Here is a 27,584-nt window from a genome sequence, read left to right on the forward strand (position 1 = left end):
ACATCCTCTGTTGTTTGTAGTGTATATAAATGATCTGGAAGAAAATGTGTTTGGTCTGATTAGTAAGTTTGCAGAAGGCCCGAAAATTGGTGGAGTTGCTGACAGTGCTGAAGATTGTCAAATGATATAACGGGATATAGATAGATTGGTGACTTGAGCACAGAAATGGCAGATGGAATTTAATCCACACAAATGTGAGATGATGCATTTTGGAAGATCAAATTTAGGTGTGAATTATATTGTAAATGGCAGAACCGTTAGGAACATAGCTCACAGACAGATCTGGGCACGCAGATCCAAAGTTCCCTCGAAGTGGCAGCACAGGTGGCCAAAGTGATTAAGAAGACAAACGGCATACTTGCCTTCAACGACCGGCATGGAGTACAAGAGTGGGCAAACCATGTTGCAACTATATAAAACCCTTGCTAGGCTGCATTTGGAGTATTGTGTACAGCCCTAGACATCCAGAAGGACGTGGAAGTTTTTGGAGAGCGTGCAGAGAAGCATCACCAGGATGTTGCTCGGTCTCGCAGCATTGGCAATGAGGAAAGGTTAAAAACAGTAAAGATTGTTTTCAATGGAAAGACAATGGCTGAGAGGAGACCTGGTAAAGGTCTACAGAGTTATGAGAGGCAAAGATAGGATGGATAGTGAGAGGCTTTTTCCCAGGGTTGAAGTTTCAATTACAAGGGGGCACAGGTTCAAAGTGAGAAGGGGGAAGGTTCTAGGCCCGAAACGTCAGCTTTTGTGCACCTATGACGCTGATTGGCCTGCTGTGTTCATCCAGCTCCACACTTTGTTATTTCAGATTCTCCAGCATCTGCAGTTCCCGTTATCTCTGAAAGTTTAAAGTTGTGTGAGGGAATCTTTTCATGCAGAGAGTGGTAGGAGCCAGGAATGCACGACTAGAGGAGGTGGTGGAAGCAGATGACATTTAAGAGGCATCTGGATGGTTGCATGAATAGGGAGGGAATAGAGAGATACAGACTGAATAAGGGCAGAAGGTGTGTTTTTTAATTTAGTTAGGGCATGACAATCGGAACAGGCTTGGAAGGCTGAAGGGCCTGTTCCTGTGCTGTACTTCTCTTTGTTCTTGGATTATGAAGGAGTATGAATAGAGCACTGATAAAGCAGAAAAGCATGTCAATTTTGCAATGCACAAAGCTTCATAAAACACTAAAGCATTCTGATATGGTTCTAATTTTGTCCATGGATAAGGTTTGGAACTCTAACCATATAAATTCTTTGCTATCGAGAAGTAGTTTTGATATTACTTTGAGCATAAGCTAACTGCAAAGAAAAAAATGAAGATATGACAGATTTTGAAGGTTTGCATTTGTGATATATTGTAGAAGGAAAGGAATTTGATCCATGCAAATGGAAATGAAGATTGAAATAACTCAAATAAATGGTGGGGAAAACAGAATCTGCATCGGTCAAATTTGCTTATTTAGTGGACAGTTCTATCTCTGGAAGTCAGGATTACCGGGTGTAATTCAACATGATCAGTTTTAGGGAAACTGAGTTAATGATATGGTCAGACCTAATAGTATACCTCTGATGGAGGGTCCAGGCCCGAAACGTCAGCTTTTGTGCTGCTGAGATGCTGCTTGGCCTGTTGTGTTCATCCAGCTTTACACTTTGTTATCTAACAGTATACCTGTTAGTTTTTATTTTTTTAACTATAGACAGAATTTTTGTCTAAATAACAATATTGTAGATGTTCAATATTCATTTGGGATAAAAAATACCATTCCACTATTATTCACTGCCTTCCTGTCTGTTGTTTTGAGCAGTTTTGACAAAGGTTCCTCAACTCAAAATGTTACCTCTACTTCTCTCTCCACCGAGACTGTCTGAACAGCTGAGCATTTCCAGCATTTTCTGTTTTTAATTCAGATTTCCAATGACTGCAAAATCTTATATTTCTAGGTGTCTGTTGTATTCTTCATTTGTGATCCTTGTGCAGTCCCCCACCCTCAGAAATCAATGGAATTCTTATTGCTGGATCAAACATTGTGTAGCAGATTGCAAGCTAAAATAAAAAGGCCAGTTTGGAGGCAATACAGTTGTTGCTTCAAGACATCGAACTTACTTTACTAGAATGAATATGTAGAATAGAATGTCAGGGCTGTCCACTATGTAGAAACTAAATTCTTTAATGAGTGGAAAGCCAACCCTTTGTCACTGACTGATGCAATGATGAATCTGTTTTGTTCACTGAGGATGTCAAATAAATTAGATATTATAGTTAAAACCTCAAAAGTAATCTATCTGTGTTTTCTTTGTCTTTACAATTAATTAAATGATGAGGTTTTTTTGGAATAATGCAGGTAATGGTCTGGTGTGCCCCGGTGACCATCAAGCAGGTCATGCTCAGCACAACTCTGGTGACACTGCTGTAAATTGTAACCAATCTCACCTATTGCACCAAATTGACAGGTTATTACCCTCAATTTTGTTATTATAATAGCTTTCAATAGCACTGTCTAATGAATGGAAAGCTTTAGCTGCTCTATGCCCTGTGAATTTATATCCCCCGCGATCTGACTGACTGTCCACTTAGGATCTTTACTGGCAATTAAAAAAAATCAATGTCAGATCTTCTTGGGTTGTATTTTCATGTCGCTAAAGTATGTCAGTTCTTGATTTAAAGCAACCTTCTGAAAATGCCAGTTTGGTAAGTTATTTGTCATGGTTGTTTTTAAGCATAAAGACACATTTGCTGGTCGTAAAGAGAACAAAAGATTTGCCTGCTACCAGTTCCTCTAAAATGAGTCTGTCAATATTATTTTGCTCAATTTTATTTTGTCTTAGGAGTTCAGTTATTGTTGCACCCAGTGGTCACGGTTTTATGCTATTCAGCGAGCAGAATGTGTGCAGAATTTTGGTAGTCAGCACTCTAGCCACTTGCAGCACATTTGTAATGTGGTTTGCAACATCGTGTTGTGGTACGTCATTCTTTCTGTGTGGTTGGTGGAACGATTTGTATAACACAGACTTCACAGGTGTCGATAATGTTGTATCACATCCTCATGAAACGCATGTATTTTGCCAACATCACAGACTTATTTTCTTGTTGGGGCAGTTTGAGTCCATCCTCTGGAAAAAAACACACATTTCCAAAAATGAAAATCAGGAAATGTTACTTCTCGCTGGCTGGGCAAGCAGTTATTGCACATTCCTAGGTGCCCTTGAGAAGGTGGTGGTGAACTGCCTACTTAAACCGCTGCAATCTATGTGGTGTAGATAGGCCAACATGCCAATAGGGAGGGATTTTTAGGATCTTTCTTTTTCCCCAGAAACACCAAAGGAATGGCAATGCACTTCCAAATCAGGGTGGTGAGTGCCTTTGAAGGGGACGTGCAAATTGTGATGTTCCCATGCATCTGCTGCCCTTGTCTTTCTAGATGGAAGTGGTCATGGGTTTGGAAAGTGCCTTCTCAGGGGCCATGGTGAATTTCTGCAGTGCATCTTGTAGATGGTGCTCGGTTTTATTATTGAGCATTGGTGATGGAAGGGGAAGCGAATGTGGATGTGTAGCCAATCAAGTGATTTGTTTTTTTCTGGATGTATCTAGTTTCTTGCGTGTTGTGGAGCTGCACTGACCCAGGCAAGTGTGAAGTATTCCATCACATTCCTAAGCTGTGCAATGTAGATTTTGGACAGGTTTTGGGGAGTCAGGAGGTAGGTTGCTCATTGCAGTATTCTTAAGATCTGCTGCTATAGCCACAGTGCATAAATGGCTAATCAAGTTCAGTTTCTGGTCAATGGTAAGCCACCAGGATGTCGTTGATGACTGATTCTGTGATGGTGATGCAAAAAAATATCAAGAGGTGATTGTTGGATTTTGATTGGCTGAAGATGCTCATTTACTAGCACTTGTTTAGCATAAATGTTACCTGTGACCTTCTAGTCCAAGTCTGGATATTGCCAAAGTCTTGCTACATTTGGGCATGGACTGCTTGAGTATCTGAGGAGTGATGAATGGTGCTGAACATTTTGTAAACATCGGTGAATATGCCCACTTTTGACCTTATGATGGATGAAATATCATTGATGGAGCAGCTTAAGATTGTTGGGCTCAGGACACTACCCCGAGGAACTCTTGTTGAGGTGACTAACCTCTAGTTACTCCAATCATGTTCCTTTGTGCCAGGTTTGATTGCAGCCAGCAGAGAGTTTTCCCCTCATACCCATCGACTCCAGTTTAGTTAGAGTTGCTTGGGTACTCAGTTTCTTTTAAGTCCTGAATTAAAAGGTGTGAACTATTCCATGACTGGAACCATTTCCAACTGCCTATGTCACTACTAATATAGTATTGAAACTCATTTCCTCCTTTATACATTCAACGTAATCAATCTTAGTTTCATCATAGTCTTCAATCTAACTCATTTCTTACCAGGATCTCATCTGTGGCCTTTTTTTAATCGTCTTTGTTCCTCCAACCATTGGCAGATTATTAAAACTTAACCTTGGAGTCACTTAAACACTGCTTTTTGGTTTTCCTTTTATACCATTTTGCAATATCTTCCTTCAGTAACATCCTATCTAAGCCTGTAGATGTACGATCAACAAAAAGGACTTCCTTCAACACAAATTAAAGTGCCATTATTTTGTTTCACGAATTGTAATGGTTCCAGACAGCTGGCAGTTGTTCCACATTGGAGAACAGGATAGATTAGTTACCTTGCCACTCCATTATCCAACATTCACTTCAATGACTGTAACAAATGGCCAGTTCCAAGCCATCAACTGATGTTAACATAGCAGAACGTCCAGGAAACTCGAATTTGCAACAAGCAGGTAGACAGAAATATAGATGTGTTATTTCTTCTATTCTGACTTGCCATAGCCTCAACAAAGATACAATGTTAATGCGGTCTGTTTTACTCCATGTTCACATCTTATTTTGCATGATCTTCATTGTGCAGCAGCAATGATTATGAAGAATATATTAAGAAGATTATAAGAATTTTGCCTGTTGTCACTATGGATAAACAGGGAGCTGAGCAGGGAGGGTGGTGAAAATGTATCATGCAAATATCGATGCTCAGCCAATTGCTAAGTCTGGCTATTGTGATCACATAAAAATAAAGATAGCCTTCCAAGACACGAATGTGACTTCTGACCTAAAATTAAGCTCAAGCTAGCCTGTTGATGCAACAGATATCATCTTTCTATTTTGAAATAGTGTGGGGTGGGCATGTTGGATGTCAGCGAAAACACCAGCCCCACTATCAAGAAAGCCTAACCCACTGCATACCAATCAGCTTGTCAAGAGCTGACTGATGACTTTGAGGGTTTTTTTAGCCTTTTGTCGGCCTAAATATTGATGTCCAAGTTACTGGAATCTGATGGCCAGTGAGAGGCTGGCAGCTGCTGAGTACTGGACATATTTGTCAATTTCCCTCTCTATAACAAAGTGCATCAAGACCAATTGATTCATTTCACGTTGCTGCTCCACTGATAGCCTGAGTTGTGAACTGTGGGACTTACGGCTCAGCAGCTCATTTGTAAACAAAGATGGATTTCCAAGGCATAGATGTGACTTATGACCTCAAGCACAAGTTAGAGTGTTCATGCACTGGCTGTTATTTTCCCTTTTTGGAACTGTGTGGGTGCTTTTTTTTTCTCAGTTGAGTAGTACTCGGGAACCAAAAGCAAGAGGATGTTCTCGTGTTCTTCTGTCATGGGGTGGGGATTACAAGCAAGGGCTGTGGGGTGTCCTTCGGAGGCCACCTTGCCCCCATCCATCTATGTCTCTGACCCCAGTTTGGAGCAATTGGCATGTCATCCACCAAGCTGATAGACGGGTCACCCAGTCAGGAAACTAATCACTTTTCTTGCGACTTGCGACTCTGTTGGCCATGTCCTCACTTGCACTAAACCCATTCCCCCTTGGGCCTGTTGACATACACTGATTTCTGGTCTGGCAAAGTCTCAACTTTAAATTTCTCTTTTTGTTTTCAAATTTCTCTCTGGCCTGAGGGGAGGCAATGGCCTAGTGGTATTATCGTTGGACTATTAATCCAGAGACCCGGATAATGTTCTGGGGACCCAGGTTCAAATCCTGCCATGGCAGATGATGGAATTTGAATTCCATAAATATCTGGAATTAAGGATCTAATGATGACAGTGAATCCATTGTCGATTGTCTAAAAAACCCACCTGGTTCATTAATGCCCTTTAGGGAAAGAAACTGCCGTCCTTACCTGGTTTGGCCTACATGTGACTCCAAACCCACAGCAATGTGGTTGACTCTTAACTGCCCTCTGGCCAGTTAGGGGTGGGCAATAAATGCTGCCTCACCAGTGACACCCTCATCCCATGAATGAATAAAGAAAAAAAACCCGCCCCCAACTTCCCCTCTCTATATGTAATTTCTTCCAGCCAGGCCTACAAACCTTCTCAATGTTGACAGTTTTCCAGTTCTAGCATCTTGTAGTTCAGGATTTCAGTCACTTAATGATTGATGTTCATGCTTTGACTAGTTCACAACTAGGCCTTCAGGTCAGGAATTCATCTCTAAATCTCTCTGTCTCTTCATCACTCCATCTTCCTTTAAGAAGTCCTTTAAAATCTTTCTATTCAAGAATGCGTTTGTCATTTCATAGAATCCCTCCGGTGTGGAAACAGGCCCTTTGGCACAACAAGTCCACACTGACCCATGCAGCATTCCACCCAGACCCATCCCCTGATAGCCCACCTATTCTATACACCCCTGAACACTATGGGCAATTTAGCACTGTCAATACACCTAACTTGCACACCTTTGGACTGTGGGAGGAAACCGGACCATCTGGAGGAAACCCACGCGGACATGGGGAGAACGTGCAAACTCCACATAGATAGTCGCCTAAGGGTGGAATCGAAGCTGGGCCCCTGGTCCTGTGAGGCAGCAGTGCTCACCACTGAGTCACCGTGCCGTCCCATGTCTTGATATCTTCTGTGGCTCAATGTCAAATGCTTTTTGACAGTAAAGCATCATGGAATATTTTTTGGTGTATCAGTGAGAATTGTTTTAATTATGTGACTACTTTAACGATGTATTCTGAACCCATAAAGGTAGGCTCTTGATTTTTACAACTTTACAGCAACCATTTTCATTAGGTGTCATTGGGTGATGACTACAGAAATGATGGAAGATAAGGTTTTCTTTCCAATTGTCCTACACAATTGTAAAGTTCTCTGAAGTTTCAGGATAAGAAATTTGATATGCTTACACAGATCCACCAACTGCCAATCTCCTAAATGTAACAAAATTCTGTCAGCCTAATAGTTTGAAGTGCCAGGACCTCAATGTAATAAGTATTGTCTTTAACAGTAAGGGCCTTTTTAAATTTGGCAACTGCTTGTGACTAATAAGGATGAAGAAAATTACTAGAATAAGAGATAAAGATCACACAATCAGAAAAGGTTACTTATTTTAAACACTGGAGGAGGCAAAAAGTCTCCTTTCTTCTGTTTCCCTCCCATTTTTGCCACCCATGATTGGCTTGAAAATGACTTCCATTGAATTTACCAGCAGATTTTTTGAACGTTAATGGTCAGTAATCTGTTGGATTTAATAACGAGCTCTGAACTAGGCATTAATTTTAACAATGTACCTCGTAAATTGATTCCAGTCTATACTGTATGGTATTGTATATTTGCTTATTGTCAAAATCTTTCCCTAAATACCAGTTTATGTCATGTAAATAATATGCATATCTTTCAGTGCTGTTTTGCATAAATAACTTGTATAATCTTGGTATTTCTAAAGGATAAGCTGATAAACTAGTATTCATACAATAACAAAATAATTGTGTTTGTCTTCATTACTCTAATAACTTCAGGCAGTGTTCACTTATTTTCATAATTAAGGGTTTAAGAAAATTCTACAAGTTCAAATAATGAAGGGCTGAAATGTAAATGAGTAAAATTAAATGGCACATAACTATTTGTAAAGGATTATGTTTGCTCTAGCATTTAAAACTTCTCAAATGATTCCATTCTGTGTATCTGTTGTAAATACCTGCCGAAGTTCTGTATTTGTTATCAGCCTTGTCTGGTATTAATTGCATCAGGAACTCGTATGACACCATCTGACGGTAGAGATCCCCAATATTTTGCGACCTTCAGAGAATTGGGTCTGTGCATAAAACATTGAATGTATTTTTTTAATGCCATGGGACTGGAGGTTATGCAAAGTACAAGTGTACAAGAAAAAACCTTAACTGTACCACCTTTCCATTGCTGTGTGAATGTTGGTGGCCAATTTGACTCTAAAGCAGTCGGACACTGAACTCGCTTCTAGAAAGGCAGTTAGCAGTGGATGTATTGCATGATATTTATTAACTTGGGTGAAAGTTAGTGTGCATCTAAAATGCCAAAGAAGTGTCAAACTCCTCTTATTGATGTTATTGAAAGTACATTTATCACCATTTAAATTATTTAAGCAATAAATACATGTAAAAATTTGCTCCATTCCTCTGCTGCTTGTTTCTTTCAGATCCGGAAACATATTTCTTTAGTGACCTCTCAAACTCAAAGGTCACACAGCTGAAGTCTACAGATGTACATTCAAGTAATTATTTTTTTTTACCAATATTGAACTGTTTGTCAATTCATTACATTGGAACAAAGAGAGACTTGAAAGTGAAATGCAACTTTTCTGTATTAATAATTTGAGAGAATGAAAGCTGGATGTTGCCGAAAACAACCAAGATGAGTTTATTGCAGTTTTATTATGTAACTATTGTAACTTAGATGTTTTTACACTATGAAAGTAATCATAGAGCTAATTGAATAACATTTGGTGAATATGCAGGCTACTTAGGAGCAACTTGTTCTCTGTCATTGCGCATCTAACAGGGAATTATTTGGGGTCTTGTGTTTAGCCAATAGTAGTAGAATATGTTTGACTTGAGATTACATGGAGCCTAGCAACATGTCACATTAACAGTGTTGTGTCTCATGAGGGGTTACTTAGAGCCTAGTGACACATCATAGCAACGGATTGTGTCTGGCTCGGGAATACTTAGCGCATAACATTCCATAGAAATAGTGTGTCTGACTTGGAGACCCTGGGATCTTAGCAACACATCAAATCAGCAGAGTATGTCTAGCTTGAGGATATTTAAAACCTGAAAATGTGCCATAACTTATGTATGTGTGTTACCACGTCACCCGACAATGTTCAGCATGGGTAAATGCCCTGTTTCCACATAAAATGCCCATGTAAAAAAACATTTAAAATTAAAGCGTTTGAGCAGATTATCCAGGGCACAAGTATTGCCTAAGACTTTCAGGGGCTAATTAGAGTACTACATATTTTTCCACAGGCTACAGAAAAAAATTCACTTCTGACCTGACTTCCATTTCCCAACTGTAGCTTTGCCAATCATGGTTTATGAGACCAACTCCCTGGTAGAGTGTTTTGGGTGTTTCCCAGATGGCTGTGCAGTATCCTCGATTATGGTGTTAAATGTACGTTCTGTGAATTCTTTGAAACAACTGGAAGTTTGACGCTTCTGGCATTTTTCAGTCTAAAACTCCAATGGAATTCTTTTGCAGGTTTAGTTTAGATAGAATGGCATGGTTTACGAATGTAGCTCATACTTGAAGCCATTTTCTTGCATGCATACTCTCTGTCCTCTATTATTAACCTGACAAGGAATGTTGTTTGAAGTTGCTAAATAAACATGCTGAGGCACCATAGAACGTGAATGATGCAGAATGCTTTTTGCGCTGCCTAACTCTCTCTGTCTGCAATCTCTTCCCTTACCCTCCTCTTCCGTCTTCCCCAAACTCATGCTGCTTTTACACCCCATTCCCCCTCCACATTGCACAGGCTGTCGTTTCATGACCTAGCATTATTAAAATTGCACTTATCGATCATTCTTGCCAGGAATGCCATCGCCTACTACACTAAAGAAGTCAGAGAAGTCTGGTTTCAGCAGTCCCACGCCTTCGCAGACCTCCTCCCCTCGAACGGCATTTACACATCATCATCGGCCTGTGATTACAGCACCCAGAGGTGAGGCACGGCCGCTGAGAGCCCTTCCCTGTAGCTCCTACTAAAGAGTATAGGGTCTTGGCCAAGTAGCTTATAGTTCGGTGCCTTAAATTACAGAAAATAAAGCTGTAGGAAAGAATTCCTTGTGTGGATTGTGGGTTATAAAACCTAAGGAGTGGCGTTCATTTTCCAGCCAGAATAAGAGGGGAAGGACTCATATTGGTGACTTCTTATACACTTAGAATCGAAGTTCACTGGACTTGTTAACAGCTGGTTATTTCTTATGTTTTCTGTCAATTCAGTGATTTTTTTTAATCAGCTATTTTTATTCAAGCTATATTTAAAAGCCCATTTCAATGATTTCATTATATGTGCCTATTATAATTTGCTGTGTCTGGTTATTGTAATAATTAATGACACATGTCTCAGCTGGACCATTTTCCCATCTAATCTCCTTTCATCTTGTTACTAAAATTAAGAAATTACAAAATTGCTCAAGGATAAGTGACTGTCTGCTTTTGACATTATGGAATGCCCAATTATCTTATATGTACAACTTCAGCAATTAATGGTGAATAAATGCACATTTTTCCAGAGTTTGATTGAAAATGAAATCTCTGCCTTACAAAGAATCAGACTCTGCTTTCTGGGTTTCTCAATTTTAGAGCGCAGCTGATGCTGTATTTTCTGAAAATGCCAGAGAGCATTTGTTGGAGATGATAGAGCATGCAACGTAGATTACCAAAACCTGTACAGATTGCCTTCCAGTCTTCATAGACATGGTGGTAAATAGCTATTTTCACCAGCAGAATGAGAATCCATCTACTGTACCAATCCTACCAATTTGTTTCACAAAGCAGGTTGGAATTTGACATAGTTCTTATTTTTAAATACAATGAAGGAGACGGGTAAGTTTTCGTACGCTGTGTGCCAGTGAAGTTTGGATGGTGCTGATTAAAAGAGTCAATGTGCCTCCAAAACTGCACAAAAGGATAAGAGTTCTATTGAACTCTGTTGACATCCACTAGCATGTTTCCAGCAAGACCCATTGGTGATGTCAGTGGGGTGACTGTTATTACCTATGCTGTTTGAATTCATTCTTTCAATATAGCCATTGTTCTCTTCCAAAGATTATACTTTTAAGAGAGGACTGGGTTTGTCCCAAGGAAGTATTTTGATGCGTGTTTTTAACCCATTGTTCGCCATGCGGTACATTCTCATTCATGTATGCACCATCTAACAACATTTAAAGAGAGAAAGGGAGGAAAGGTTGAAGTATCCTCAGACTAATTTACATCTGTGCTGCATCACAAGCAGAGGTTTGGGATGGAAACAAATTAAATAGGTGGAAAAGAGATAAAATAATCATTGACCAGAATAAAATATATTCCTACAGGAATGACACAATGAGCAACAACACAATCAAACTCACTTGCAGTAATTTTCTGTAATCCAGTTATCATTGGGTTGGTAAGTCATTAGCTGTTGTCTGTAAGAAATCATAAGTATTTCTCTATTGCAGAGAGGGGTGGAGCAGTTGGTTATATAGCATGAGAGACACACCTCCTCATATTGATAAACAATCAGAAGTCTACCTTAGCTGTAATGGGAATTGAACCTGCTCTGTGGATGAGACCATAAGACATAAAAGAAGTAGGCCATTCAACACATTGAGTCTGCTCCACAATTCAGTAAGATCATGGCTGAACTGATAATTCTAAACTCCACTTCCATGCGTTTCCCCATAACCGTCAGATCATAAGAAATAGGAACAAGAGTAGGTCATTAGGCCTCTTAAGCCTGCTGTGTCATTTAATATGATCGTCGCTAATCCGCCATTCCTCACATCCAATTTCCTGACTTTTCCCTGTAACTCTTGATTCCCCTACTGATCAAAGATCAAAGAATAGTACAGCACAGGAAATGCTCATCAACAAGCCTCTGCTGACACATCAAGAATCTATCTAACTCAGCCCTGAATATATAGAAGGAATCTGCACCAACAGCTTACTATGGCATGGAGTTGCAAACATTTTCAGTCATCGGAGATAAGAAATTTCTCAGTCTTAAATTGGATATTAATCAGATCTGCCATGCTTGTCGTTTAGTTAACTAAGCTAACCAGCCTTGCTAGTTATCATTAGCACAGATTATTTGCCCTGACTACTAAAAATTGAGTGAAGTTAAAGCCAATATAGGTGGAAGAGAGGACCTTAAAAGTCTGAAACCAAAGTTGGTACCATATATCGAAAGTACAACATCTTCTTCAAGAAATGCGTTTAGATCTTGATCTTTGTTCTCTCCAATCTCCCCTAAATAAACACCACCTCACCCACAAGTTTTGAATCTTTGAAGAGCTCATTATGTTCATGATCTACTCCCAAGGATCAATCTGAAACAATCTTCTGACACGTATAGGAATCTGTAGCTGACTCTGTCTTCAGCTTTACATCACTTTATGTAGGAAATCTTCTAACTCTGCTCAATACTTCTCCGTAATGATGTGACTGAAATTGGAAGCTCATCAACATATAGAAATTTGGACTTGTTGATGCTTAATGACATTACCCAACTGCTTAAGTAGACCTTCCTTTCAGTCTTGACAATTAATTTTGTAAATGACTAAATTGACTTTTGACTTGAGTGATTTGTTATCAAGTTTCAGATTATTTTAAACATCATGGACTTAACAATATCAGTTCAGAAGATAATAACTGATGTTCTACTGCAATGAGGTGAACATAATTGGCTAATCTTCAAACGGCAAATATAACTACCATGGGCCAAATGGCCTCCTCCTCTGCTTTGTGTCTAAAGCAGGAAATTACTAATCCATTTTAATTTGTCGACACAGAAGTAAAAGGCAATCAATGGTAAGAGTTATAGCAGAGTTAATTATGTAACCAGGCACTTTTGCCATCAAGGTCAACATTTGTGTTAACTTCCTACAAGCCTTGTCATATCTTCAAGCAGAAAGAGCAAATTTTGATTAGTATTGGATAGATGAGATTTGCTTTGTGGAAGTAAGCCTATTGTGATATTGAAGAAAACATTTGTAACAGGATTTTTTAAGGTCTCACATCTCATTGTTAGTCTTAACTAAGCTTTCTTTTCGTCAACTGAGGGAACTGAGGGTTCAGGCCCCATTCCTGAATTTTAATGTATAATGTAAGTTGTCAATTACATGTAGTAATAAGACGATACAGCATTGCTGTTAAAGCAAGGTGAAAACAACATGGAAATGTTTCGGATCTAACAGCAACCGAAGACAAAAAATCAGCCATTGTGAGTCCAATTCGGAACTGACGATATATGCAGAAGAGTAATGAGATTTACACTCTAGAAAATTGTGGGGTGGAATAAATGGAGCAGAACGAAAAACCAGGAAAAGGTTAGAGGATGAAGGAGATTAGCATTCACAGAACAAAAGGCACAGGGAGTGGTAGTGGTCGTGGAGAAGTTGGACAGGTCCAGTGTGGGTATTAATGACTGTATAGCTTAGTTCTGCTTGGAACAAAACGGAGAAAACCAAAGTACTACGCTGTAAGGAAGGGTGGGGAGCAGAGAGGGCAGGGGAAACAAAATCGAGGACAGATTTCATGGTCTGAGATTGTTGAACTCTACTTTGAGTCCACAAGGCTGTAAAGTACCTAAAAGGAAAATGAGATGCTGTTATCCAGCTTGTGTTTGGCTTAGATGGCTGGAGCAACATGATGTATTGACATGGCAAGCAAATGAAACATCAGGTCATACTTGTGGACTAAACACAGATGTTCTGGCATTACCCAGTTTGCATTTGCTCTCATCAGTGTAGAGGAGACTACATGTGAGCAGTAAATACAGTAAACTAGATTGAAAGAAGTACACATAAATCATGCTTCATCTGGGGGGATTTTTTGCGGCTTTGAACAGGGAGGGGGGTAATTGGCAAGTGTTACACTTCGTACAATTGCATGGGATGGTGCCATGCAAGGAGGATGGTGTTGGGACAATAAATGAATACTGAGAGGAAACATTCCCTTTACAATGCTGAGAGGGGAGAGGAAGATGCGTTTGCTGAAAGCATTATGCTAGAGTGATGGAAATGCTGGGGGCTGAATCATTTGAATACAGAGGCTGGTGGAGTGGAAAACGATGACAGGGGGGCCCCTATTCCAGTTCTAGGATGGAAGGAAAGGATGAGGGAAGAGGTGCAGGAAATGCTTGAGACATGTTTGAGGGCCCTGCCCACACTGGTGCGAAGATCCTCCATTGAAGAAGAGGGATATGTTGTTTGCATGCTAATTGAAGGTAGTATCATTGGAACAGATGTGACAAAGTTGGACAAACTGAGGGAATCAATGAAGTCTTTACAGGAAGCAGGATGTGAGGAAATGAAGTCAAGGAAGCTGTGGTACTCAGTGCGTTTGCAGGGAATTATAGTAAATAGCCTATCCTTGGAAATGGCAACAGAGAAATCAAGGAAGGGATGGGCAGAGTGAGCGATTGGCCAGCTAAAAGTGAAAGAAGGGTGTAAGTTGGAAGCAAAATGTATTCAGTTTTCCAGTTTCAGGTAAGAGGAGGAAGTTGCATCAATACAGTCATTGATGCACTGGATAAAAGGATTGTAGGAGGAGACTTTAAACTGAAACAAGGAATTTTGCACTAATCCCGTAAACCTAACCAGGATCAGTGAAGGTATCCACGGCCCCACATTGTATTCAGGAATGGAGAGTAAGCTAAAGGAAAAATTTTCAATGGGAAAACAAGCTCAGCCAGGTACAGAAAGGTGGTGATAGTGGCCTTCATACAAGGCTATTTACTGTTTACAATATACATTTAAAAAATGCATTGATGATATAGATGAAGGCATTAAAAGTAACATTAACAAATTTGCTGATGACACAAAGCTGGGTGACATGTGAAGTGTGAGGAGGATGTTATGAGAATACAGGGTGACTTGGACAGGCTAGGTGAGTGGACGGATGCATGGCAGATGCAGTTTAATGTGGACAAATGTGAGGTTATCCACTTTGGAGGCAAGAACAGGAAGGCAGATTACTATCTAAATGGCGTCAAGTTAGGTAAAGGGGAAGTACAACGAGATCTGGGTGTTCTTGTACATTAGTCAATGAAAGCAAGCATGCAGGTACAGCAGGCAGTGAAGAAAGCTAATGGCATGCTGGCCTTCATAACAAGAGGAATTGAGTATAGGAGCAAAAAGGTCCTTCTGTATCTGTACAGGGCCTTGCTGAGACTGTATCTGGAGTATGTGTGCAGTTTTGGTCTCCAAATTTGAGGAAGGACATTCTTGTTATTGAGGGAGTGCAGTGTAGGTTCACAAGGTTAATTCCTGGAATGGCGGGACTATCATATGTTGAAAGATGGGAGCAACTGGGCTTGTATACACTTGAATTTCAGAGGATGAGAGGGGATCTGATTGAGACGTATAAGATTATTAAGGGATTGGACACTCTGGAGGCAGGAAACATGTTTCTACTGATGGGTGAGTCCAGAACCAGAGGACACAGTTTAAAAATAAGGGGTAGGCCATTTAGAACAGAGTTAAGGAAAACCTTCTTCACCCAGAGAGTAGTGGATATATGGAATGCTCTGCCCCAGAAGGCAGTGGAGGCCAAGTCTCTGGATACTTTGAAGAAAGAGATGGATGGAGCTCTTAAAGATAGTGGAATCAAGGGTTATGGGGATAAGGCAGGAACAGGATACTGATTGTGTATGATCAGCCATGATCATAACGAATAGCCTATTCCTGCACCTATTGTTTGTTGAAGAAACAGAGAGCCGTTAGGCTATCTGGTGTTTGCGTTGTAGAGGCATTGGACAACCATATAGAAGGGGAAGGCCTGGAAATGGAAATTGTTGAAATTCTGTTCAGCACTGGAAGAACTGTGAATGTAGGTAGGAAGAGACTGGACAGGGCAATAAACATAGTCAAACTGGGGAGAAATAAGCACAGCGGGGTAAAAAACAGGTTGAAGTGATGAGTCTGCCAGGGCAAACCTGACGCTGATTTTGGGAAGAAGTTCGAAGCAGCTGTGAGGTGGGAGGCTATAGTGGGAAGGTCTCCAAAAGAGTTGAGGTCAATGACAGTCCCAAAGCAATAGCTTGAAGTTCACTGCTGGCTTCATGTTCAAGGATTGTTTGAAATTTCTGAGAGTAGGCACTCAGCCTCTGCCCAGTAGAAGTTGGCATACCAGACAACAACAGCAGCACCACCTTTATCTCTCCACAGATGCTGCCAGATTTGCTGAGTATTTCCAAAATTTGCTATTTTTTTATTTCAGAATTCCAGCATCCACAGTATTTTGCTTTCATTTTAATGCTAAACAGATTTTCTGTTTGCCCAGTGTTTGAAGGAGAGAAGAACCTTCAACCATTGTGACCAAAAAGTAACTGGTCAATTGTGTAACATCACTGTGCATGAATTTACTTCTGCAACTTCTTACGTCTCAACAATGGTTACCTTTCAAAAGCATGATCCTAGCAAAGCAAAAACCGAAAGAATTGCTGATGCTGAAAAACAGAAACAGGAACCGAAATTGCTGGAAAAGCTCAATAAGTTTGGCAGCATCTGCGGGGAGAAATCAGATCTAACGTTTCAGATACAGTGACCCATCCTCAGAACTGGAAAAGTAGTGTTAGTAGCAAAGTACTGTTTTGGGATGCCCTCCAGAGGGATGAAATACACTTTTATAAATGCACGTTTGTTCATGGAACTGGAGGGATATCAGGTTTTCCTTTCTGTTTGATACTAGGAAGAATTCTAATATCTTGCATATCTTGGCCAATTGCATTCTTTCTTTGGCAGTTTTATTTTAAAAATATGAATAGTCTTCAAGTTGTCATTTACCAGACATTGCAGTACTCTGGTTCCACAACCAAGGCATAGTGTTCCATAAGTTAGATTATTTATATGTTGTGAATCAGTGTTTAAATGAAATATTTCAACCAGGGTTTAGCTGTCCTTCCTCAACCTAATGCTATTTCACAACTATTGACCAGCAGGGGAATAGCATAAGATGCTTGAAAGAAAATTAATCTAATATAAACTGCTTCAAAAAAATCCTGTCTGACAAAAAATCTAGACTAGGTTTTGCATATGTTTAGGTGTCAACGTATATAAACGTAGTTATTCATCTGAACCTAAAAACAAGCCTTTATAAACAGATCATTAGTCATAGCCTCTTAATCAATTAGTTCTGCAACTGTCGTAACAAATGACAGGTCCTAAGTACTCTCTAAGCACTTCAATCCATGAACAGTTTCTCTCCCTTCCTTGCCAACTTTCTGGATTTTGCTACATTCTTGCAATGCAAAATATTTATATATTCTTTGATCCACATTTAAAATTATGCACTTTTACATATTTTTATAGCAATTATCCACCTTTTGGAGTTCTTTTATATACTGGCCCCTTTGGAGGCTGAAGTTCAAGTTTTTTTTTGCTATAATGATTTGAAACATCCATTTAAATAATGTTTGGAAAATTTGTGACTCAAAGTCAGGTAAAGTTTATTTCCTCTACTGGAACAAAATACCTTTCCACCATATTTCTTTTATGAGTAATGGTGAAGGAGAGAAAAGAAAGCTTACGAAAGAATTAGTACTGTGAATTGCTTTCAAGCTGCAGTGTACAGCAAAGTTCTTCCTGGCAAGCCGTGTTGGATTCTCCAACATCTGCAGTTCCCATTATCTCTGATCTCATGATTTTAATTGTCCAGTTTCTATCAGTAATGAAATTGAGATACTACTATGATTTGGACTTCTGAATCTTGATGAGAAGGACTACATACAAAAGAAGGATTTGCTAAAAATATCGATCATTAATGCTTATTCCTTTCCACCCTCTCTCTTCCTTTTTATTATTACCACAAATAATGTTTAGCTAAACTGATTTTACTCAGTTCTCAGTAGGAAGTAAAAACACTCATTCGGATGGAGCAAAATATATTGTTGATAACTGTTATCCCAAATTAACTTCTTTTGGGCCCAAATAAATAATATTCGGCACAGATGAGCACCAAATGGGCAGAGGTGAGAAATGAAGCATCAGATTACTGTCAAATGCTGAAAATGTCAGGGTTAAATTGTATTGATTTCGCAGAATTTTACCATCCATCTACAATATGAATGAACATTAGTAATGTTAAATTTCTCATTTCCCAGCTCGATTCGCTCACTTCAACAAATATAAAAAGCCAGTTTAAAAATAAGTATAGATGTACCACTAATTTTTACCCTTTGTTCTCCAGCACTTGTGCACACCAGTGTGCACAGGTCACCAAATATACGCTCAATATTATTAACATTTTCACCTTCAGGAAGAATCTAAGTTTTGGTGAAGAGGGTATCGTACTGAATATTCTGAAGCCTGTCACATACAAACAATTTACACAGGAAATTGATTAATGCTTAGAATGCTTGCATTTACATCCTTACCCATACAGGCTTGATTGAGGAAATGGTCACTAAGTAGCAAGACTGTTTTGAAAAGAGTTGTTAGCATCCTTGAGTGGTTGCCTGAGCACTGATGCTGACTGCAATATTCTCAATGATTGATATTGACTAAATTGGGACAATCCAAACATTAAATTTGGAATTTTCCTGAACTGTGTGTCTCTGTGCCACAATACTGAGTGCTAGGAAAAGCAGACCTGTTCTTTCAATGCTTGATATGCTAGTTGTATTTTAATGACTCTTCCAAAAATCTCAAATTATGTAAAGAAAAAAAAACTAAAACTGAAAAGTCATTTTTCTTTAGACGTATTAGATTTCTCATGAATGGCTGTGTCTAAGTTTAGTGTGACTGCAGACTACTGAATTCACCTGTCTACCAGGAACAGTGTGACTAATAATTGAAAAACAATTGGAATGCCTATGTTAGTACTCCTGGCTTACTTCTTGAAAAATGCAATACAAGTGCAAAAGTAAATGGCTCTTGTTAATTGTGAACAGATTTTAAACTGGTTTCTCTCAACCTTTCTCATATAGTTAAATGAGTATCAAGGTAATTAAACTGAGAAATAACCACAGAATCGTCCAGACTCCAGGTAGTTTTTAAGAGGATCTGGAAACAGGGAGCGGCCTTGCCTCATATCAGCATGGTGCTATAAATAGACTATGACCTTTTAACTCTGGTAGCAATGTTACAGCTTACATGCTTTTTGAGAATAGATCTCCCAGTCCTAAAATAAGACAAACAGGCAAATATTCATGTGGCTAGGCTTTACATTTGTGGGGTTTTTTAAAATGTTAATGAAACCTAAAAAAATTTTGAATGCACTGTTTAAACTTTGTTGTGCATTTTTTTCTGACTTTCAATGAAACTGCACCTTACTTAGAACCTCATTTTTGGCAATTTTTAGCCAAGCTGCATATTTTGAATCCCTTTGACAAAGAGCAGTATTCATTTGGTCTTTTACATTTGTACGAAAATGACATTGAAGATGGGAGTTGTGAAGAGGCCTCCTTGCCCCAGTTCTAGGCTTTCTGTGCAGAGGTGCACATTATTTGCAAGTTAGCTTGTAAATCAGTGGTATATACTTCTCAGGCTTCAGTATGGAATGAAGGGAGGGAAGTCAAGATGCCAGGAATATTAAAGGTGTTCTATACAAATACATGTGGTTTCAAATGGGAAAAAAAAGTTTGCAATTAATGACTAACAAAATCTCCATGATGATTATTTTTGGAATTGGTTCTGATTTTTCAGAAATTTTTTAATACCTTTACCTGATTGATTCTTCTGGTCCACCTGGTTTACAGATGAGAGGGCAGATGTGCATTTTCATCTGCAAATGTCTTCTTTGGCATAACTCCATTCCCCTACAGGGAGTTGTTACAGTTTCTGTTTAATGTTACCCTAGTCAGCACACTTTTAATCAAGAACTGAACAGAGATCAAACATCTTTCCCTCCCACGCCATGGTACAGGGAATATTAGTGCTGTATTGCATCACCATGGGCCATATAATCAGAGCAGTTTAATTCTGCTTAATGAAAGCTGCACTTTTAACATGTTTGTTAAATGATGGCTTTAGCACCAGGGCAGTTGAAATTTTGATTGTCATTAGCAGTGCTGAATGTTATGGAAGAAAAAGGCCATTTTGCCCATCAAATATCAGGGTGGCATTGTGGCTCAGCGGTTAGCACTGCTGCGTCACAGCACCTGGGACCTGGGTTCGATTCCAGCTTTGGGCAACTGTCTGTCTGTGTGGAGTTTGCATATTCTCCCCGTGTCTGCATGGGTTTCCTCCGGGTGCTCCAATTTCCTCCCACAGTCCAAAGATGTGCAAGGTAGGTGGATTGGCCATGCTAAATTGCCCATAATGTTCAGGGATGCGTAGATTAGGTGGGTTAGACATGAGGAAATGCAGAGATAGGGGAATGGGTCTGGGTTGGATGCTGTTTGGAGGGGCAGTGTGGATTTGTTGGGCAGATGGCCTGTTTACACACTGGAAGGATCTTATGATTCTAAATATATGCCAGTGCTTTTTACCCACATGAACTGTCCAATATAATTCCACTGTGATCAAATTGTGTTTTTTATTAGATTATAGACTTCAATTTATTATTACTAGAAAACAGCAGAGACAAGGCTAATTGTTTATGTGGGCTGGTAGATATGCAGAGGTCCGCAGTTTCATTTGAAAAAATGAAAAGCTGCTTAATATGTGTGGCCACCTTAGTTTGGGTCAGACAAAAGGTGGTTTCAGTATGTTAATATCAATTGGGCTGGACCTATTTATAGAATGTGTGATGGATGGTTGGGCATGACTTATGTTTCAAGTATCAAGCATTCTTGTAATTGTCAAGGAATGGCTAATCATTTAATTTAATTAGGGAAATGCAATTTGTGAACAAGCTTTGTGTGTAATAGGCCTTAAAGGAAGTGGAATGATATCTCTGTGAGTACATTTACCTCAGCCAGTCAGTGCTTTGAGACCAGCAGAGAGATTATGCCGTGCTGCTTTAGGGTCATGCCAACATTTCAGCAAGAAAAACAAGAACAAATTATATTTATGGTATCTCCATTGTAGAAAAATGTCAAGAGGAAATTGACAGGCACAAGAGGATAGTGAATGCAAAGAGGACATCATTACATGACCCAAACATAATGCTTTAAATAAAGAGGTGTTGGATTTAAGCAAGGAATGCCAGAGGGTGCGCCCTAGCTAACTAAATGTAGACCACCTTGTGTCGGAGTGAAGAGAATCAGGGATGCATAGGACGCTGTAGTCAGAAAATATAGGGAATTTGGAGACCACAGGGTTGTAGAAAAGGGGGAAGGTACGGGAAGAGAGCCTGACACCATGAAAAGAATTTAAACACACAGAATTAATTAGTGATCTTGATGTGGTCTATGCTATGATCAATAGAGATTTAGATGAACAGATGTTTTAGAGGGTGGAGTGTAGGAAGACAACCAAGAGAGCTTCAAGCTGAGGTCATAAAGGTATCAGTGTTTTTAGTGGTGCCTGGGCTCAGATGTAAGCAAAAACAAGTGATGTCACTGAGGATGATGTGTTGGACAGGATGTAGGTGAATTAACCCAGCTCAGGCCAAAGGGAAACTGAAGCTGTGGCGAATCTGTTTGACCACACCATCAGCAGTTTTGAAGGTCCAGTGCGCCTCTGTGAGACAACCCAGATAAAGAAGACTTAATGATGAATAATCGCATTTTCACACAAGTTACAATTAGTTTTAATGTTGACTGGTAAATTAACTGTCAGACCGTTTGGGATATTATTTATTCGTTACACCTAGAGAAGCGGGGGAGAAGCTCATGGTATTCTCGTCTGCATTGAATGTCCAGCAGTCCTGACAAAAGCCAAAAGAACTGCGGATGCTGTAGGTTAGGAACGAAAACAGAATTTGCTGGAAAAGCTCAGCAGGTCAGGCAGCATCTGTAAGAAAAAAAATCAGAGTTAACTTTCAGGTCCGGTGACACTTCCTCAGAACTTCTGAGGAAGGATCACCAGACCCGAAACGCTAACTCTGATTTTTTCTTCAGAGATCCTGCCAGACCTGCTGAGCTTTTCCAGCAACTTCTGTTCTTGTGTCTAGGATTCCTGGTTCAGTTTATGGGTCTTACCATTGTGAATATTGGGCAGGTGAAGGCATATTTCATATTGTAGGAAACATGAGATCTGCATACAGGTGTGGTTGATCAACTTTAAGTACATTTAAGTCATCATTGGACAAGCATATGGACGTACACGGAATAGTGTAGGTTAGATGGGCTTCAGATCAGTATGACAGGTCGGCACAACATTGAGGGCCAAAGGGCCTGTACTGTGCTGTAATGTTCTATGTTCTATCATTGTTAAGCCATAATCAAATATCTCCTGTAAATCGCAAAAGTAAATTGCATTGTTTCTTGCTCACTCAGCTCATCATTTATTTAATACTCCTCTTCAGCTATCTTTGTATCGTCTTTCCATCTAACGAAATTTGCAAACTGTGCCTGAGCAGTAGATTTTGCCAGAAAAGCCTATCTTCCTCTTTTTAGTACTAGGAATTTTTTTCCCAACTTGCCCTTTTAATACTTTTCAAGTTTATGTGAGATTTATGCTGTGTTGTTACCAACTCTTTGGCCGATAGAAACAACTTGTTATTACAGCATAAATCTTTTCAAACCATGTTCACGATTGATAATGGTTTTCAGATCATTCTATAAGTTTCTCTCGGGTGTAGAATTACAAGGTGGAATTTTTCCCTTGAGGTTGTAAAAAGGGCAAATAATTGGGTGAGTTGGCCCTGGTGAGATACATGGCCCCCAACCTCCTCCTCCTCCTCCATACCACCAATTAGGTTCTGGACAAGTAGGTTTATCAGGAATTTCCTCAAACTGCTATTGATTAAAAACCTTCATTATTCAATTAACAGCCAATTAAAAGCTTCAATTGATTAACTTGCTTATTTCCTGATAGGTAAGGTAAGGGCTCCTACCCCAACTGGATAATAAGGTAACTGAGTTCTGAAGAAAGATCCCAAATCGAAACGTTGGCTTTCCTGCCCCTCTGATGCTGCCTGACCTTCTGTGTTCCTCCAGCTCTACACCATGTTGTCTCTGACTCCAGTATCCGCAGTTCTTGCTATCAACCTGTCTGTTGGATTGACTGGGTGGGGAATCTTGCCTTTTTACATTACGGTTATATTTTTCATGTAGTGAAGTACATAAAATGAAATATAGTACTGAGATCTAACAAAAGTACAACATCCGTTCTGTGCTTTACTACTCTGAATGTCCAGATAACAAATCATTTTTTACACTTTATAACAGTCCTACCTGCTAACATCACTGTATTTCTTAGGTCTGTGTGCCTTTTCCTCTCCACTTTAATCAAACGATTATTTCTTCATATTATAACTTCAAGAATGTACTAGGTCCCTATTTTCTACACTGAACCTATCTGCCCACCCTCAGAGCCGGTGACTTCTTCCTGTTTCAAACAATCTTGGTCATAATTTTTCCTTCCCTCCGCACCCCATTTGGTGTAATTGGTTGATGTCAATGTTATTTTTCCACTTCTAAAGTTCAGACCTCATGTGAGTTTGTGTGGTTTGTGTTTTTGTGTCTTACATGTGTAAGTAAATAAGAGTGGCTGCAGCATAACTGCTGCAGAGCTTCTAATCCATTTCCTTTCACTTCCATCACTGGCCTTCTATCGAGCAACAATGACTCTTTCTTGTGGCCAGTTGCCGCTCAGTTCTATGATCCATTATCTCTGCATGACTCACTGATATGCTACCTTTTTTTCCTGTAAATCAAAACAAACCACTTCTGACATATTTTCTTCATCTGTTCCCTTTATTTCTTTATGGGCTTGCCTTTTAGAAATCTGTATTGCCAGGCCTTGACTAACTTAGAATTCTGCAGAAGATTAGTAATCTCATCCCCTGTTCTTTTTATTTTTAATGAGAACACTGAAGAGCGATCACTTCTGGAAATTTAAGTCATGCATCACAGCCCACAACAAACCTTGGAATTGGAAATATACCTCCTGTGGAAGTATACAAGAAAACATGCATCATATAAAGAAGAGTTTTGTATTCAGAAAGTCCCAGTCATCAGTCTTTCATTAGTAAACTCTCAAAGAGCATTTTTCTGAATGTTAATTTTTGAAGAACAGAAAGACCAGTGGCATTTGGGGAGCATTTTAGTGATAGTGACCACAAGCTAGTACAGTGGAAGTTTATGTAAAGGAAAACATTTTTTTTTACAAAGGGTTTGGATTGTGGGTATGAAGATTTTACTAAAATAAGGCAATCTGGCCAAAGTGGCCCATCTAAAACAACTGCTTATAAGAAAATCTACAGCAGAACAGTGAGGCCGTGTTCAGAAATGAAATGCGGGGAGTACAGGCACAATACGTTCCTTTAGGATAACCTGTAGGAGCAATAAGCCCAGCGAACCCTTGATATCTAGGAATATTTAGGACTGTATAAGAAGAAGAAAAAGAAGAATTTTGCAGGTATAAAGAGAGCAAATCATTGGAGGTGCGCATGGAGTATAGAAATTGCAGCGGGATCTCAAGAAAGCAATTAGAAGAGCCAAAAGGGACCATGAGAAAATACTGTGGGTAAAATTATGGAAAATCCCAAAGTATTCTATAAGTAATTAAGAGGAAGAAGATCATCATGAAAGCGTAGAACCCATTAAGGACCAAGAGGTAAATTTGTGTGTGGAGTCAAAGGGCATTGGTAGGGTGTTAAATGAAAACTTTACACCTGTTTCCCTTGGGAGAGGGAAGATGTAGGTATAGAATTCAGGAAGAGGGACTGGGAGGTCCTTGAGTAGTTTGATAAATGGAGCGATGAGGTATTGGTAGTTTCGGTGGTCTTAAAAGTGGACAAATCCTCAGATCCCAATGAGTTGTTTGAGGCTTCTGTGAGAAATGAGGGAGAAATATTCGTAGCTCTGACCCAATTTTTAAATTCCTTTCTGAGCACAGAAGAAGTGCCAGAGGATTGGAGGACAGCTATTGTAGTTCCAAGAAGGGTAATAGAGATAAACCAGTGAAATATAGACCAGTGATCTTCACACAGTGATAGTGAACCTATTGAAGAAAACTCTGAAGGAGATAATTAATCTCCACTCGGAGAGGCAAGGTTTGATCAGTGATGGTCAGCATGGTTTTGTCAATAAAAGGTCATACTGAACAAAATTAGATTGAATTTTTCAAGATGATCAGATGTGTGGATGAGGTTTGTACAGTTGATGTAGTTTATATGGATTTCAGCAAAGCTTTTGACATGGTCCCATATGGGAAACTGATAAAGAAGGTAAACACACAAAACCCGGGGTACTTTGGCAAGTTAGATCCAAAATTGGTTTAGTGGTAAGAGACAGAGGGTGGTGGAAGAAGGCTGCTAAGGTGACTGGAGGCCACTGTCCAGTGGCATACACAGGGATCAGTGATGAATCCTTTAACGTTTATGATATAGATGAGATTGTGGGGTGGATGATAAGTTTGTGGATGACATAAATATTGGCAGTTGGTTAATAGTGGGGAACAAGGTCTTTGGTTTCATGAAGATATAGATAGTTTGCTCAGATGGACAGGTCAGTCGTAGATGGAACTTAATGCTGAGAACTGTGAGATGATGTGCTTTGGAAGAGGTAATAAGACAAGGGAGTACTTGATGATTGGCAGAACACTAGGAAACTCAGAGGAACAGAGGGATCTTGGGGTGCTTATCCATAGATTCCTGACAGCACAAGGATAGGTTAATGGGGTGGTTAAGAAGGCATACAGGACACATGTCTTTATCAGTTGTGGCATAGATTATAAGAGCTGTTAACAGCATGAACAGCTGTTATGTTGGAACTGTACATAACTTTGGTCAGGCCACATCTGGTGTACTGTGTGCAGTTCTGGTCACCGTACTATAGGAAAGATGTGATTGCACTGAATAGGGTACAAATGAGTTTCACCAGGCTATTGCCTGGGCTGGAGAAGTTTAACTGTGAAGGGAGGCCGGATACATTATAGTGTTTTTTTTGAAAGAGTAGAGAAGGCTGAGAGGGGGACCTGATTGAGGTGTATAAGCTTATAAGGAGCATGGACAAGGAGGACAGGAAGCAGCTGTTCCTTTTAGTTGAAGGATCAGTAAAGAGGGGGCATATTTTTCAAGTGAAAGGCAGGAGATTTAGTGGGGATTTGAGGAAAAGCATTTTCATTCAGAGGGTAAATAAATACCCTGAGGAAGGGTCACCAGACCCGAAATGTTAACTCTGCTTTCTCCTTCACAGATGCTGCCAGACCTGCTGAGCTTTTCCAGCAACTTTGTTTTTGTTCATTCAGAGGGTAGTGGACATCTGGAATGCACTGCCTGGGACTGTTGTTGAGGCAGAAGATTTGACAACCTTTTAAAAAGTATATGGATAAGCACTTGAAATGTCATAGTATTCAAGGTTATGCGCCTAGTGCTGTCACATGGGATTAGTGTCGATAGGTAATTTTTTTTTGTTTATCAATGCAGGTGCAGTGGGCCAAAGGATCTCTTCTGTATGATTCTGTGACCTTGCTTTGGCACTTGTTTTACTAAGTTGAGATAAAGCCCTCAGAATTGACTTGTGATGTTTATTCTGCACTCAAGTAAAACTGACAATAATGGCTAAAAATGGCTCACTCTATTGCCATTTACATACTTTTCCAGCCAAATGTAAATGTTCAAGGACGATGTATTATATATAATCTTATGAACTATTCATTATAGTTGCACCAAGCTACTTAAGACTTTTTTTTTCATATTTGCCTCTGACTGAGCTCCTTAGAGGAGCACTATCATAGAATAACATGAAGCCCTCCTGCAGAGAAATTTTCATGGAGAGGCATGATAGTACAATTACATCTTTTTGTAATAGCTCAATAATTACAAGGTAAATGCATAACTAAAAGCTCTATTAAACTAATCTTCAGAGATGTGTATGTGTGGCACCATGCTGTGTAAATTTGTTATCTCCACAGCAAACTTCTAGAGAGAGGCTGTTTATATCACAAGTTGTGCTTAAACATGTACTAGATGCTGTTCTAAGGCGCTGAAGAGCTGGGGGAGAATGGTTGTTAAAGAAACCAAAGCAAGCTGAGTTCAATGAATTGAATACGTCAAACCATAACGCAGTACAACATTCTCATCTGCACTAAATTATTCGAAGAAAGAGATTGTCGAGCATTTTTCAATCATAGAGAAGCAAATATTTTCTTGACTTGAATTTTTCATTTTTCCAGTATTGCTATTATATCACGAAATTGGTAAATATGTATACATATGGAAGCATTTTTCTAAAGAGATAGCTCTCAAGTCAAATACTCAATGTTTCTCACAATGGGAAATCAAATTGCATGCTGGATAATCCATCCAAAATGCAATTCTTCCAAAAGACATTTTCCTGCAACATAGTCACAGACTACAGGTATTGAACACTGGCAGAAGTACATTTTCAAATGGTGCAAAATTGAACTTTTGTGACATTTCGATGTCCATCACGAAAAGAGGCTTTGTAAGCTGGTCAAATCCTGAAGGACATCACTACGCTTGTGGCAGATGGTGAGAAAACCAACACTGCTTAGCTTCATCCG

The 27,584-nt window shown here is 39.5% G+C and overlaps 1 protein-coding gene across 20 annotated transcripts in view; it reads left to right on the forward strand.

Annotated features, from left to right (window-relative positions):
* nfia (nuclear factor I/A) overlaps positions 1 to 27,584 on the forward strand; it is a 738,669-nt gene that overhangs the window by 608,875 nt on the left and 102,210 nt on the right. For 11 of the 20 annotated variants that reach the window (XM_048539762.2, XM_059647912.1, XM_048539775.2 and 8 more), the window contains 2 exons: positions 8,495 to 8,569; positions 9,893 to 10,021. The exons of 4 other annotated variants lie outside the window; for them this stretch is intronic. In XM_048539762.2, coding sequence (XP_048395719.1) covers positions 8,495 to 8,569; positions 9,893 to 10,021 — 204 coding nt within the window. The remainder of the gene's footprint in view (positions 1 to 8,494; positions 8,570 to 9,892; positions 10,022 to 27,584) is intronic. 5 more of the 20 variants (XM_048539764.2, XM_048539771.2, XM_048539770.2 and 2 more) reach the window with 1 other exon arrangement.

The sequence above is a fragment of the Stegostoma tigrinum genome, chromosome 8 (genome assembly GCF_030684315.1).
Source record: "Stegostoma tigrinum isolate sSteTig4 chromosome 8, sSteTig4.hap1, whole genome shotgun sequence".
Taxonomy (NCBI): Eukaryota; Metazoa; Chordata; class Chondrichthyes; order Orectolobiformes; family Stegostomatidae; genus Stegostoma; species Stegostoma tigrinum.